At 47.8% G+C, this 16459-nt stretch overlaps 2 protein-coding genes across 2 annotated transcripts in view; both read right to left on the bottom strand.

Annotated features, from left to right (window-relative positions):
* Positions 1-7877: 7877 nt before the first annotated feature.
* LOC116901044 (DNA (cytosine-5)-methyltransferase 3C-like) overlaps positions 7878-16459 on the bottom strand; it is a 29123-nt gene continuing 20541 nt past the window's right edge. The window contains 3 exon segments of the mRNA XM_032902625.1: positions 7878-8019; positions 12321-12439; positions 13076-13145. Coding sequence (XP_032758516.1) covers positions 7878-8019; positions 12321-12439; positions 13076-13145 — 331 coding nt within the window.
* Positions 8642-9993, bottom strand: LOC116902151 (alpha-enolase-like). The gene is given in 2 exon segments (XM_032904485.1): positions 8642-9054; positions 9057-9993. Coding segments are annotated over 2 exon segments (1302 nt in total). The 5' UTR covers positions 9958-9993; the 3' UTR covers positions 8642-8653.

Genomic DNA, 16459 nt, shown 5'->3' with positions numbered 1-16459 from the left:
AGTCTGCCAAGGTAGTGGGAATGTTTAATCCCAGGACTCAGTAGGCAGAAGTCAAGTGAATCTCTGAGTTCAAGGCCAGCCAAAGAGTACACGGTGAAACTTTGTCTTTTAATAAAAAAAGATCAGGGGCCTGTTTTAGTTAGGGTTACAATTACTGCAATGAAAGATGACCAAAGCAACTTGGAAAGGAAAGGGTTTATTTGGCTAACACATACATATCTCTGTTCATCACTGAAGGAAAACAGGGCAGGAACCTAGAGCCAGGAGTGGATGCAGAAGCCATGGAGGGATGTTGGCTACTGGCTTACTCCTCATGGCTTGCCCAGCCTGCTCTCTTATACAACCCTAGACCACCTAGCCCCACCCACAATGGGCTGAGACTCCTTGATCAATGACTAAGAAAACACTACAGGCTTGTCTTATGGAGGCATTTTCTTAATTGAGCTTTCTTCCTCTCAGATGACCTTAGCTTGTGTCAAGGTGATATAAAAACTGCCCAGCACAGCACCTTAATAAAAAACGAAGTCACCATTTAAGAGCACCTGCAATATCATCCGGTTTATTCTTAGCACTGCAAAAGTAGTTTCCCTTTTAATGCCTTTATCTTCTGCTTTCGCATAGAGGTGGTTTCCGGTTCTAGCTCCAGACTGTGTCTCAGTGCTTGTGTGTAGGATAAAAGGATGAACTGCCCCTTTTCATAGCAGAGGAAGCAGGCTCAGAGAAGCCAGTTGACTTGCCCAGAATCACAGCATTGGTTCCAGGTCACAGAATGCTTTCTCTGCCACAATAGCTCTTATTCATAAGCCTCAATTCTTTTGGAGACAGGGTTTAACATAGCTCAGACGAGTCTCCAGCTTCCTATGTAGCTGAGGATAACCTTGAACTCTTGACTCTGCTGTTGCTACTTTTCAGATGCTGGAATTCCAGGCCTGTACCACCAGGCTTGGCTGCCAGCATTTCTTCTAACTAAACAGGCCCTAGGGCATTTGCTGGTGAACTAAAACTAAACGTAGCCCTTGACCTCCTACAGTTTCTACTCTGGAAGAGGAGACAAAGTAGATACATCAGTGACTCAAAACTTGGTTTACTATAAGATCAGAGTAAGGGCTAGGCAAAGGTAGTGTATAGCAAGGTGCTTACATTGTGTGCACAGGTTCCCAGAGAGTCTGGGCCTAGTCCCAGTTGCTGAAGGCCAGGACTGGCTAGGAATCTGAAAAGGGAACAATGGATGACTTATTGACGATCCTCCGGCCTCCACCTCCTGAGTGCTGGGATTACAGATGTGTGTTACCACGCCCACTTTATGTGATACTAGGGATCAAACCTAGGGCTTTGGGCGGGCTAGGCAAGCACTGGGCCAGCTGCCTTCCCAGCCTGCACACTGCCAGTTTCCATGGTGAATAGAACTCCAAGCATATTACAAGAGACTCGACTTCACTCTGCAGCACTGGAAGATGTCCCAGAGTTGACACTGGTCCCAAAAGATGAGCTACCACCCTTTTAAAAGGAACAAGAGGAAACAGCAGAGCATGCTGTGACCTCGGAATGTAGTGGGTCAGGAACTCCATGTACAGCCCAGGCTATGTGAGACTCTTAAAAAATTAACATTATAATGAAGGATCGACAACAATAATCAACCCAAAATATTTGCAAATGCTTCGGGGCAACCTTGATAATGTCATTTTACACTAAAGACATTCTAAGTAACAAGGCTAGTAGATCTGGGTTTAAGCCCTGCCTCTGCTAGGAATTGAAATTAAATAAACTATGTACTGACTGGGATCGTAGCTTAACAGTAGAGTAGTTGTCTAACAGATACAAGGTCCCTCTAGCACCCCTGGGAGAAAATAGGTCTGTATCGAGTTTTTCTTCTTTTGCACATTTAATTTTTTATGCCCGTGTATATGTGTGTGCATGCATGTTTGTATGCGTGTGCCAGTGTGTATGCATATGTATGCCCAGGTATGGAAGCCCAGAGTTGATATCAAGAATCTTCCAGGGGTTGGGGATTTAGCTCAGATGGTAGAGCGCTTGCAAGCGAGCGCAAGGCCCTGGGTTCGGTCCCCAGCTCAAAAAAAAAAAAAAAAAAAAAAAAAAGAATCTTCCTCCATCACTCTTCACCCTGTATACTGAAGCAGGGTGAACTTGAAGCATTTGAACTCACCAATTCTCTGGTCTAGCCAGTTAGCTTACCCTGTTGATCCTCACCTCTGCTTCCCAAGTACTGAGATTATGGAGGGGCTGTTTACCCTCTAGGCTTTTTTTGGGGGGGGGATCCTAAGGATCTGTGATGGTTTGCATATGCTTGGCTCAGAGAGTGGCAAGATTAGAAGGTGTGGCCTTGTTGGAGGAAGTGTGTCACTGTGGGAGGGGGGGTGGGCTTGGAGCCACTCCTCCTAGCTGCCTGAGGATGCTCAGTCTGTTCTGGTAGACTGACTGAAGATGTAGAACTCAGCTCCCCCTGCACCATGCCTGCCTGGATGCTGCCATGTTGCCACGCTCCCGCCTTGATAATAATGGACCGAACCTCTGAACCTGTAAGCCAGCCCCGATTAAACGTTGTCCTTTATAAAACTCATGTTGGTCATGGTGTCTGTTCACAGCAATAAGACCCTAAGACAGGATCCAAACATTGTTCCTCATGCATGGATGGCAAGCACTTTACCCTAGCCCTGCGTAAAGTTCTTAGCACCTTGCACACAGTAACTGCTCAATAAATGTCAGTGAGGTCTGAGTCCTTCTCCTTCATGTCAATTATCAAATTGTACAACTTCGTCATTTCATTCTCTACAGGCATTCTGCTTAGGATGTGAAGTCATTAATGTGGGGATGAGGTCATTGGGAAAGGTCAGCAGTCCTTTGAGAGGGCTGTGGTGGTACACACCTGAAATCCTAGCATTTGGGAGCTGAGGTTGGAAGACTATGCGATCGAGGCCAGCCTGGGCTACGCAGCAACATCCTCTTATCTGGGCTCAGGTGGGGGTGCTTCTAGTACAGGAGTGAAATACAGACTCAGTTCCAGAACACAGCAGTCTCAGGAGGTGTCTGAATCAGAGCTTGTGAAATAAAACTCACACAGACTCCCTGACAGAAGAGAGAAGCGCTCATGGCCTGATCAGTCTGCCATTAATCTGTAGTGACAATTTGATCTTTAGAGTCTAGTCATGACTGCAAGGGCAGAACATTTTCCAAGAGGTTTAACTGAGGACGAAGACCCATGCTGAGCATGGAAGGGACCTTCCCATAGCTTGGGGTTCTGGACTGAACCGGAAAGGGGGAAAGAAGAAAGCCACCTGAGTGCTGGCATTACCCTTTGTCTGTTTCCTCTGCCACTGGGATGTGAATGCACTGCCACACGCTCACAGCTCCACAGAGAGGCCTGTCACCATGCTGTCCTGATACACCTGATGGACTTGCTCTCAGTAACAAGGTAAGTAACTAACACACCGAGTTAATCTTCTCCTCACATGTTGATCAGAGAAGGCCAGAAAACAAGTAGAAAAGAGAATTCCATCCTGACAGGCAAACGGTTTAGAAACTGGGTATGGTGGCCCCAGCCTCGAATCCCAGCACTTTGCAGCTGAAGGCAAGAGGATCACAACTTCAAGGCCAGTCTGGGATACAAGTTACTCTGTACACACACACACACACACACACACACACACACACACACACACACACACACACAAATTAATACATATAAAAAAAATTAGATTGCTGGGTGGTGGTGGTGGTGACATACACCTTTAATCCCAGCACTAGAGAGGCAGAGGGAAGCAGATCTCTGAGTTCAAGGCCAGCCGGGTCTACAGAGTGAGTTCTAGGACAGCCAGGACTACACAGTGAGACCCTGTCTCAAAAAACAACTAATAATAATACATTTAATTCCAAGTTTAAAACTCAATAAATTTTGACAGGAAAATCAGAGAAAGCAGGGAAGCAAGATAGGAAAAGAGAAAGAAGAGCAGTGGAGCCGGATGAAACGTGAAAAGGTAGCAAGAAGGTAACATTGTACAAATGCCAAAGGCTGCCCGGATTCTCTACCAAGCCAAGCAAGACAAGTCCCAAGCAGAATCAAGAAGCAAAGATAGATTGGCTTTGGGGATGAGACTTGCTACCCCTAAGCCTGTGTGACCCCGTGAAGGGGCCTCTCCCAGCCCTCTTCCCTCTAATTGCAGTGGTCAGGCCTCCCAGCAGTTGCTAGGAAATAACAGCTCTCAGCCTTGCTTCCCAAACAATCATTTGAGCCACATACCAGCCCCAAAAGGCTGAGACTCCATAGCTGGGGAATGGAGAGGCCCAAAGAAGATACCAGAATGCCCTTGTTCACACGGAGGGATGGGCCACCAGCACAGGAACCCAGATCACCTGGCTCCAGAGAGGGATAAAGAACCAAGAACACCCCGGTGCAGACCACTTAGTAGAAAACAAGAAGGATGGAAGAAAAACGGGAGAATCACCATGGGGCTGACCCGGGACCAGGTCTGAAACCCAGACAAGATCCTAACCTTGCACCCAAAGCCTCACTTCTTTCCTAACAAGGGGCACGGAGACCGCAGTGCCTGCTGTTGCCAGCACTAGCATCAGTAAGCAGCTGCTGAACATCTGGGTGATACTGCCCGATCCTTTCTAAGGACATCATGATTCATAACTATTGCCTGCCGCTCTCATTACCACCATCCTCATTGCCTTTAACATGGAGATGATGGATGGCCTTCAGTTTCTGGATGCCGTCTATCACAAGTGTAAGTCTTGCTGCCCGTAAGGCACCAAGCAAAGCATTTTCTCCAGATCCCTCCCAAGGACTTCACTAACCCAATGGTACACGGGGTGTGCCATTCCCACCCTTCAAATGCGAATTTAAAAACTCTGGAAATTAAGGCATCTGCTCCAGACAACACAGCAAAGTGTCAGACCCCAGACACAAGCCCACAAGAGCATGAGGCAAGGCCCACACGGGACGCCAACCCCAACCTTTGTCCCAGTATCTTCATATTCTCCTATAGCCGCACAGCCTTGGTCACCCAAATTCAAGCCCAGCCCGTCCTGAGAAGAATGACAGATTACAACAGCTCCCTCAAGACCTCCACCATCTGCCCCACAAGCAGGCCGAGACACCCCAGACCCCCTCACCTGGAGGGCCTGTTGGCCTCTTCTCTTGAGAGTCTGAGGAAGGAGCTGTTTATTTTGCTTCATCCTGTCCTGGCATTTGGTACAGTGCGTATACAAGATGGCTTGATTGTGCGGCAGCCATCCCTTGGGTCTGGAGTCCTCAGGGAGTAGAGGATACAGGCCCCAACTTTTGCTAATTGTTGTGTCACCATGGCAAACCTCCCCAGGGATGCTCTAGTCGGGGGTAGCTTTCTAATAACCTCTGTGGCTTCCCATCCTTCCACTTGCAAGGCTTCTTCCCCACCTTGTCTGCTCTGAGCCAGACCCTATGTGACCTATAAAGGTATCATGACAAGCCATGACACACCATGAGGCAGAGAGGACCAGTGTGAGTTTGATAGGGGGTCACATGCACCCCCATGTACTTCTTACTCTCTATTCTACATGCTAGTAGGTGAGCTATGCTCTCCCTGGCCCCTTCTTAGCTAAAGGTGGGAGCATATTACAGTGTGCTCTGGGTGTGTAGCATCTTATGTGGTGGTTTGCATATACTTGGCCCAGGGAGTGGCACTATTAAAAGGTATGGCCTTATTGGAGTAAGTGTGTCACTGTGGGCATGCGCTTAAGACCCTCATCCTAGCTGGCTGGAAGCCAGTCTTCTCCCAGTGGCCTTCAGATAAAGATTCAGAACTCTCAGCTCCTCCTGCACCATGGCTGCCTGGATGCTGCCATGCTCCCACCTTGATGATATGGGACTGAACCTCTGAACCTGTAAGCCAGCCCCAATTAAATGTTGTCCTTATAAGAGTTGCCTTGGTCATGGTGTCTCTTCACAGCAGTAAAACCCTGACTAAGACACCTTGGATGCTAGCTGACTCCAGCTAAACAAAGGAGGAGCTACCAGAGGCAGTTGCAGTTTTAACTGTGAAGGAACAAGTATATCTTTAAATGGTCAATAAATATGACGTTAGTCTGTGCATTCAACTCACTGTAAACCACAGTCTTGATAAAAGATTATGTTAAGTGCCTGTGAGATGGTCCAGTGGGTGCCTGCCCTGCCGTACCCACTTTTGACTTGAATGTGATGCCCAGAGCCTATGTAAAGGTGAAAAGAAAGCCTATCCCACAAAGTTATCTTGTGACCTCCGCACACACGCTGTGCTTTACACATACACAGTGATGATGGTGGTGGTGGTGGTCATGTTCATGAGAAATGAAATTAAAAACTTAAAAAGCATGTTAGAATCACAAGAGCCGTTTCCAAATGGCCTGGTCACTAAAGGTAGCTACCCCACACCATGTCAGCTGGATAATTGAGCAGCAAGGTTCAGCAGAATCTCATGGAAATCAGGAAGCATGTTCTTCTGCATGCATGTTCTCTTAGTCAACCTCCTCAGACATCTAGAGATGGGTGTGACAATCAAGCCTTCTCCAAATGTCCTAGTGAGTTTGAATTGTCAAGTTGACACAATCTAGAGTCACCATTGAAGGAGTGTCCAAATCAGATTAGTCTGTGGCAATGTCTGTGAAAGATCATCTTGATTGATGATTGGTATGGGAGGGCCCAGCCCACTGTGGGCATCACTGTCCCTAGGTGAGTGGGCCTGGGCTGTATAGGAAAGCTAGCTGAGTTAACCAATGAGTGAGCAAGTAAGCAGCATTTCTCCATGGTTTTGGTTCAGTTCCTGCCCTGACTTCTCTCATTGATGGTGCATGACCTGGAAATGTAAAACAAATAAGCCCTTTCTAAGTTGCTTTTGGTCACAATGTGGGATTTTGTTTGGTTTTGGTTTTCTATAGGGGGAGGGGTTGTTTTTGTTTTAGACAGCATCTCTCTGTATAGCCTTGGCTGGCCTGGAACTTAATATATAGACCTGAAGACCGGCCTGTCTCCGCCTCCCCAGTGCTGGCATTAAACCTGTGCCACTGGGCCCAGCAGACAAGAGCAACAGAAAGTAAACTAGACTACCAAGGTTTAAATGGGCCTTTTTAGCCCGCTGTCATCCCCGGAGCAGCAGCAAATGAAGCAGAAGCAAGGACTGACAGGAGCCCCTTGGGGGATGCTGATGGTGGAGTTCTAAGGGCATGGCAAAGAGATCTCAAGTTCCATGAGCCCCTGGGGACCACAGTCATCCCTGTGCTTGATGCATGGATAGCCAACAGCTTACTTCCGCAGAAAAACAAAGTGCAGATGAGATTATTGTTGAAAATATTGACTTTAATATTTAAACAAACTGCAAACTCTATGCTTATGCTTCTGCCTAAAATGCAGAAAAACTGTGGAAACAAAGCACGTTTTTCCCATGTTATCACATGGCTCCCCTATTGTTTGTTGGGTTTGTTGGTTGGTTGATTAGATGGTTTTGGTTTTTCAACACAGGGTTTCTCTGTGTAACCCAGGCTGTCCTGGAACTCACTTTTAGACCAGGCTAGCCTTGAACTCACAGATCCTTGTCTCTGCCTCCCAAATACTGGGGTTGAAGGCATGCACCACCACCACCTGGCTTGGTTTTAAAGTCTTAGTCGAGAAAACCATGAGAAGCATGTTGGGCCACTCTAAGATGCTAGTCTGAGCCGTGCACAGGAAGCTCCCCTGTAGGGCCAGGAGGCGCTGCTATCACTGAGCAGGAGAGAGCTGACTATAAAGTGAGAGCCCACAAAGGTGAGCCAAGGAAGGGCAGGGCTGGGGTGCTTCAAGGATCAGTATGACTCCTAATTCCTGGCATTAACCTCAAGACCCCAGAGCACCCCAGTCCTGGGTAGAACTATTCACATGCAAAGTAGTCCTTCAAGGGGGCAAACAGGTGTCTGATGACTGGCACGCTCCAGGACTTTCCCAGCAGCTTCTGGCGGGCACCACGGCCCATGTTGGACACATCCGTGTAGTGAGCCGGGAAGCCGAAGATCCTGGGAGAGACAGAGAGAAAAGACAGGAGGTTAGAAAGGCCCATATATGTCCCCAGCACACCAAGAACAGCTGTGTTCTGCAAGTCCAGGCCTAGTAAAGCTATCACTAGCTTTACTAGTCACTGCCTCTGCCCGCAGTTACCCTTCCCCATGCCTTCTGTCTCGACTATGGGGTTTAAAGGACCCTTCGAGACTACTAGTTCCTCTGCTTCCTGAGGACACTTGCTGACCTCTGGCTGTTGAGTCACAGGGCACTGGTGCTGTCTTGTGTCTCCTGCTCAGGGACTGTGCCCTGATCCTTATGTGCTGCTGCCCAGGGACCGTTCTTCTTTTTTTGGGGGGGGGCGCTTCTGCGGCTTTTATTTTTGCATGTAAACCACTGGGGGAGTCTTGTTGGTGTGGGCACCCTAGAGATTAACCTGGAGTTCTGAGGGCTTCAGACACTAACTGGAAAGTCAGGTGACAGAAACAATGATTCAGACCGATCACATGATTACAAAGCTGGGGGCTCCAGCAGGGCTCCATGTGGTCAGGGGTGGACGTCTAAGGAAGCAGTGACATGGGAGGGGCAAGCACTGGGCCAGCCTTGAGCCGCCTGGATGACATCAGGGACAGAGGATCTCCGGTCCATGCCTTACTTGGCCAGGGGGTTCCTGAAGGACCTGCCAGCAAACTTGGCTTTGCTGCCCAGCTCCTCCTCGATGCTAAGGATTTGATTGTACTTGCCCAGGCGCTCAGATCGGCAGGGGGCACCAGTCTTGATCTGCCCAGTGCAGAGCCCCACCACCAGGTCGACAATGAAAGTGTCCTCAGTCTCCCCAGATCGATGGGACACCATGACACCCCAGCCATTGGACTGGGCCAGCTTACACACCTGCAGAGACTCGGTCACAGAGCCAATCTGGTTCACTTTGAGCAGGAAGCAGTTGTAAGACTTCTCGCCTGCAGCCTTGGCAATCTGCTTAGGGTTGGCCACGGTGAGGTCATCCCCCACCACCTGGATGCCTGCAGTAGCTATGAACTTCTGCCAAGCATCCAGTCATCCTGGTCAAAGGGGTCTTCAGTGGACACCACTGGGTAGTCCTTGATGAAGGACTTGTACAGGTCGGCCAGCTGGTCGGGTGTGATGTACCGGCTGGTGTCATCTGGAGACTTGAAGTCCAGGTTATACTTGCTAGCCCTGTAGAACTCGGAGGTAACCACATCCATGCCGATGACAACCTGGTCAGTGTAGCTGGCCTTTGCAATGGAAGACTTGAGCAGCTCCAGTGTTTCTTTGTTCTCCAGGCTGTTAGGTGCGAATCCACCCTCATCACCCACATTGGTGGCGTCTTTCCCGTACTTCTCCTTGATGACGTTCTTCAGGTTGTGGTAAACCTCTGCTCCAATGCGCATGGCTTCCCGGAAAGAGGATGCCCCCACAGGCAGGATCATGAACTCTTGCATGGTCAGCTTGTGGCCAGCGTGAGAACCACCATTGCTCACATTGAAAGCTGGTATGGACAGGATGACTTCAGGGTTGCTGGCCAAGTCAGCAATGTGACAGTAAAGGGGCACCCCCTTCTCCATGGCACCAGCCTTGCAGACAGCCAGGGACACTCCCAGGATGGTGTTTGCACCAAACTTAGATTTATTCTCTGTGCCGTCCGTCTCGATCATCAGCTGGTCAATCTTCTCCTGCTCCACAACATTCAGTTTCTTGCTAACCAGAGCAGGTGCAATAGTGTTATTGATGTACTCAACAGCCTTTGAGACGCCCTTCCCCATGAAGTGGGTCTTATCATTGTCTCAGAGTTCTAGGGCCTCGTAGATGCCAGTGGACGCACCGCTGGGCACCGCAGCATGGAGGAGACTTTTTGCGGTGTAGAGATCCACCTCAATGGTGGGATTCCCATGGGAGTCAAAGATCTCTCTAGCATGGATCTTGAGAATGGACATGGTGAAGTTCTGGCAGTAGGATTGCTGCGGAGGAAGGAAAGAGCCCAGGGACCGTTCTTAAAGGCCTGGTGTTAATTAATCCATGAATGATTGCCGGTCTTGTATTTGACTTCAGAACACAATGGGAGAAGTTTAGCAATTTCTTGGGATAGAGAAATGTATGTGTGTACGTGTGGCTAGAGGTATCCTCAGTCCTTGGAGTTATTTCTCATGGCCATACATCCACTTTTTTTTTTTTTTTTGAGACAGAGCCTCTTGGAATTTTCAGATTAGGCTAGACTGACTGACCAACGCCCCAGGGATCCTCCTGCTCTACCTACCACACCTGCATCAAGCTCAAATCTACACACTTGCCGGACAAACCATCACCTCAGCCCTGCAGTTTCTTTAAGAAGAAACAATGTCAGTCACACACACACACACACACACACACACACACACACACACACACACACACACCAGATTTTCAACCCCAGTTCAGTTGAGTACAATTTGGAATTCAGAGTCTGCCTATGACATTGGTCCAAGCATAGACATAGATAGAGGGAAAACAGCAATGCACATGTAATAACTTTTTTTTTTTTTTTTTGGAGCTGGGGATCAACAGGGCCTTGCGCTTGCTACACGCAAGCGCTCTACCACTGAGCTAAATCCCCAACCCCCATGTAATAACATTTTAAAGAAAGGCACGCTTATAGCTCATAATGAATTCTAGGAACAGCACAATGGGGTCGTGGCTGACCCCAGGATTTCCCTCCTTTGCTTTGACAGCAACATTGTATCATCGCTCTGCACCAAGCCTCAGAATCACCTGTCTGTGTTCACGTACTATCACCATCACATAAATCACATTTCTTGCTAGGCTTTCCAGATCCAGAAGAGTTCACCTCATGGAGAGACTGAGCAATGTTATCTACAGTTTCTTCTATGAATCAGAAATGGCTATGTTTCGATTATTTAAATTTAATTAGTCAGTGTATATGCATGTGTGTATGTGTTTGCATGTGGATGTCAGAGGACAACTTTTCTGGGTCCAGTTAAGGTTGTCTAGCTTGAGTGACAAGTGCCTTTACCTGCTGTTCTCTCTCACCAGCCCAGAAATGAACTTTCCAGGCTGTGTTTAGTTCATGCAATAGTGCTGCACTGAAGAGCATAATGAGAGACAGAAGCAAGATAATTTGTAGCCAACCTAGGCTACATACTACTGAGTTCCAGGCTGGCTACCGGGAAGGCTAGCTATGGAGTGACACTTTGCCTCCCACCCCGAAAAAAATACATTTGTATTAAATCTATTCATTAAAAAAGAAAGCAAGGGGTTGGGGATTTAGCCCAGGGGTAGAGCGCTTGCCTAGGAAGCGAAAGGCCCTGGGTTCGGGCCCCAGCCCGAAAAAAAAAAAAAAAAAAAAAAAAAAAAAAAAAAAAAGAAAGCAAATCAGAACTGAAATTTATAATGAAAATAGTTAATATAAAAGTCTTCAGAACAAAGCTAACACATTAAAAAAAAACAAAAAAACAAACTTGAAATCCAAGAGATAGTCTTCACGTGACAATAGACAACTTAGCCCAATAAAGTGTAAGGTTAAAGACAGACTGTGACCAAGGAGGGTCAGCCACCCCGTGAGGAGTGTGGCCATAAGAGCTGTGGGGTTTCCCATTCTCCTAAGAACCCAGGAGGTTGGAACAGAAAATTATCTGAGCAGTCCAGATGGCAGACAAGTAGCACTATCTCACTATATAATGACCTCATGCTTGAGATTTCTTGTCACCAACGTGTCACCACTTCTGTGGGGAAATCAAAACTAATTCTGAAAAATGCATTATTATGCTGATCCCACTGCCTAGGGCCACTGGGGCCTTGAGGAACGGAGAGAAGCAACTGCTGTGTGTGCTGCTGGTTCTGACCACACAGTCCCTTCCTGTCTCTGACCCACAGATTCCCTTTCCAAGTATAGCTTTGCCCACTGTGGGGATTAGAATGATAAACACCCCATCGACTCTGACATTTGAATACAGTCCCCAGTTGGTGGTGCCATTTGGTAGGTTTAGTAGATGTGGCCTTGCTATAGCAGGGAAGAGCTTTGTGAGTTTAAAGACTCCACCATGTCTAGTGTTCTCTCTCTCTCTCTCTCTCTCTCTCTCTCTCTCTCTCTCTCTCTCTCTCTTTGCTGTCATGATTGCAGATCAAGATGTAAGTTCTCAGCTTGCCACGCCAGCCACCATCCCTGCCTGCCATGCTTCCTACTGCCCTGCTTGATAGACTCTTGTCTCTCTGGAACCGTAAGCACCAAGAAACTCTTTGTTTCAGAAATGTCCTTGGTCCTAGTGTCTTATCACAGTGATAGAAAAGTAACTAATGCGCTCACCTTTCGAGCTCAGTGCACCACAGAACGTCATCCTTGCCATTCATGACTACAGGGAAAAGCTGGTTTTTCCCCTGTCTGACGGAGTTCGACTTGGTGGTTATTGTCTGTACTTTCTTTAACTGGAGAACAAAACAACATCGCAGGGTGAGCATAGAAGGCTTCCAAGTGGGCTCAGGCTCAGAAGCATCCAGAGGGGACAGAGGACAGAAGCCATGGGTTTGGAAAGGTGGCAGGGACAGACATACACAGGGAGAGGAAAGAAAGACTGACTGGAAGGGATTCTTTATGTGTCTCACAAATGCCAAGTCAATGAACAGGGAGGACCAGACACATAAATTTATCCAAAAGTGACCATGAAGGATCATATGGGGGCCAAGACAGCAGTTACTGATCGAAGGGTCGTGAAGGAGCAGAAAGCATCCGGACTCAGAACGGCCACCAGAGCTTGAGCAGCAGGCCTGTGCCTTAGGCAGACACGAGGCCCTCCTGTGTGTCTGTGACTTCACAGCACATAGCCTTTTGCAGTGGCATCCAGCACTGTTAGTCCTCAGAGCATCTGCAGCATGGCCCTGTGTGTCCAACATTAACCACACAGAGTCCAGTGGCATCTAGTTCTCACTTATCCAGAACATCGCCTACTCTGCACTGGAAGGAGAGACAGAAAGAGGCCCAGCACCAGGAGTCCGTGAGGGAATGAGCGGGCACCATGAGGAGAGAGCCATGGTCCCAGTGTCATAGAGCACTCCACATCTTACCTTTGCTGTCCTACTGAACTCCAAGCAGTCCTGCAGCTCGAGCTTATCATTCTTTGAAGCTATCACGGGCCTGGGGACAGCCAAAACCCGTTACTCTCCAGTGTCTGCCCGGGAGGTCCAAGTGAGACCTCACCAGTCAGACGAGGGAGGGGAGAATCTGCTTCCTGCGAGCGTATTCTGGCAGTGACCAATGCTCGATCACAGGATGGAAACACACAAGTCCATGTGGTAAGGTCAAGGGTCCACTAGTCTCTGGAGAATACAACCCCATGCCCAGAGGTAGAGTTTCTCTGAATTGTAAGTTTTAGTACTAGACAAGGCTGGGCTCCCACACAGGGACAGGAGCACTACCAAGAAAGTATGACAGAGGAGCTTGGTCTAAATCCATGGTTCTCAACCTGTGGGTCTCGACCCCTTTGGAAGTGGAATGACCTTTTCACAGGGTTAGGGGAGGGCACGTATTTATTTTACAACTCATAACAATAGCAAAATTTCCATTATGAGAAGTAGCAATAAAATAATTTTATGGCGGCTGGAAGTCACCACTTCATGAGGAACTGTATTACAGGGTCGCAGCCTAAGGAAGGTTGAGAGTCGCTGACCTAGAGTTGGTGAGTCACCTTCATATGAAGAGCCCACACTTTGGAAACGAAACTCAGGAGGCTTTTAATTGGGAGCCATCCTGGTGGGGCGGGGAGGACATGCGAACTTTTCCTTTTCTCTCTGGCAACCTGTTTTGCAAACGCAGAGACAAACAAGGTGACAGGATAAGATATACGACATCTGTACGTAGGATCATCCACATCGTAATGGCCCCAGTTAGGAACTTCAAAGTCAAGATGAAGAATGAATGAATGCCATCGGGGCCTGAGAATTCACACCAAGCATCTCCCTTAATCCTAACTTCCAGCTGCCCAATGCTAGCCCTAATTCTTCTTTTAAAACGTATTTACTTCTCCAATGCCAACTCTAATTCTTCTTTTAAAATGTATTTACTGCTATATATATATTTAATGTGTATGGACATACATGCCACAGTACATGTTTGGAGGTCAGAGGACAATTCTGTTAAGGAGTCAGTTCTCTCTTCCCACCTTTACAGGAGTTCTAGGGATCAAACTCAGCCATGAGGCTTGTAGAGCAAGTTCTTTTACCCCACTGAGCCATCTCGGCTGGCTCCTTATCCCAAGTCCTCCATGGACCTAAATGAGTAAGGGTCAGGAGAAAGGGGCATGGAATGCTCAGTGTTATGTAGACTCAAGGATTAAGAGTCATACAAACACCGAGCATGGTGAATGCATTTGTCCCAGCACTAAGGAGGGAGGGCAAGGGGATCTTTGTGAGTTCAAGGCCAGCTTGGCCTACATAAGGAATCCCAGGCCAGCCAGGGCTATAGAGTGAAAAGACCTGCACAAACTGGATGATCCAGGCCTCAGTCCAACTGACACTTCATACATCCACCCTGTCACCCAGCAGAGCCCACTCACAGTGTCCCATCATCTTAGCCTGGAAGCCACCAAATGTGTAAACAAACGCTCAGATACCCTGCCATGCAACAAACTACAAAGGCCACTGCCACCAACTTCATTTCCTTTCTCACTGGATGGCACCTTCTGGGACACGGCATAATAATCGACCATCTCAGCTCCTTCTGCAACCATCACCTTACTACTGCCCCCATATCTGCCCCCATATTTCCTTCTCCTAGACACTGTAGACCTCAAATTAACTTCAAATAATTTAAGCAATTGATCTCTTGGAATGCCCTATGCTCATGTATAACTAGCTGGCACCATGCACAGGCCTGCTCTATTCAGCCAGAGACATTTGCATCTCTCTTTCGAAGCCAATCTTAACCTAAGAACACTGATCTCCAAGCTGGTCTAGGGATGCCCACCCACCACGTATCTCAGAGCCCTCCCTTCTGCCTGGAACGGCTCCATTCCTTCATTTCCGTCGGATGAGGCCTCTCCTTTCCCCACCCTAGTTTCCAAGGCCACCTCCCCAACCTTGAACATACAATCATTCACTGTGTTCTCCGCCCCTCCCACGAATATGTCTGCTCTACAAGAGCCACTGACATCATTGTGTCCCCCTTTGAATTGGCAGCAATACAGGGCTTGGCAAAGAGAGCTTGAATTGTTGAACAAATGAGCCCATGTGATCCCAAACAAGAGTATGGTACGTTTTAAATAGACGGTTGACTGAATAAATCTTAACTACCCAAGAGACAAAAATTTAAAAGTTTGAATTAAAAAAGTTTACACTATCTAAGAGCTGTTTCAAGACCCTCTGACCTCTTTCCACACTTTGACAAATTCCCAAAAGTTTATGCTTCTACTGTAACCTTCTGAAAGTGTTTCACAGCTCAATTCATTTGCATATCTGGGATGGCTACTGCAGTCCCATTTTGTATCTTGGTTAGCAAGCTGTTCTTGAATTCGCAAAAGGAAGAGATAAGGAGACCTGGGCAGACGACTTGTTTTACGTCTAAAACTGAGAACTAAACACTGGGTCTGACTATCCAGATGTGAGGGGAACAAGGGCAACAGCGGTGATCACGCCAATCTGGATGAAGGAAAGCTCACAAGGCCTCAACCCTACACAAAGAGCTATAGACAACTGAGGAGAGCCGGGAGCTGGAGAGGTGGCTGTCCCAGAGAAGAGCAGGCCAATTGGTTGTCCAAGGCCAAACAGTCATCCCTGAAAACGTCACACAAATTACATGGACACAACAGATTAAATTTAGGAATATATATGTATACACAAGTATGTATATGCGGACAGAAATAACTGATAAAAAGAAAGGCTAATGAGTCTGAAGGAGTGCAGGGAGGAGTATAAGGAAGGTTTCAAGGGAGGAATGTTATAAATAAATTAAAATCTCAAAAATAAAAAAATTCCTGAGGGCTGGGGAATGCTCCTGACTAAGAAAACTGGAGGGAGCCAGTAACTGTGCTACTTAGCTATGCCCATGGTTGGCCACCAGGTTCAGGGCCCACCTCATCTCAGGGACAGAAGGAATAGTATCTTTGACATTTAACATTTGCCAATGGAAGCCTTAGCAGATAAGAACAGGGAGGCTTTGCATTATTCACAGAGTGCTAAGTCCTCCTGGGGACCTTGACAGTGGACTTCCTGGGGACCTTGACAATGCTCACATTGGGAACCTTGACAGTGCTCACAGACCTCCTGGGGACCTGACAATGCCTCACAGACCTCCTGGGGACCTTGACAATGCTCACAGTCCTCCTCCTGACAGTGCTCACAGGGGACCTTGACAGTGCTCACACTTCCTGGGGACCTTGACAGTGCTCACAGTCCTCCTGGGGACCTTGACAGTGCTCACAGACTTCCTGGGGACCTTGACAGTGCTCACAGTCC

Source organism: Rattus rattus, chromosome 5 (genome assembly GCF_011064425.1).
Source record: "Rattus rattus isolate New Zealand chromosome 5, Rrattus_CSIRO_v1, whole genome shotgun sequence".
NCBI lineage: Eukaryota > Metazoa > Chordata > Mammalia > Rodentia > Muridae > Rattus > Rattus rattus.
The sequence above is the reverse complement of the archived record's forward strand: the minus strand, read 5'-3'. Positions and strand labels throughout refer to the sequence as shown.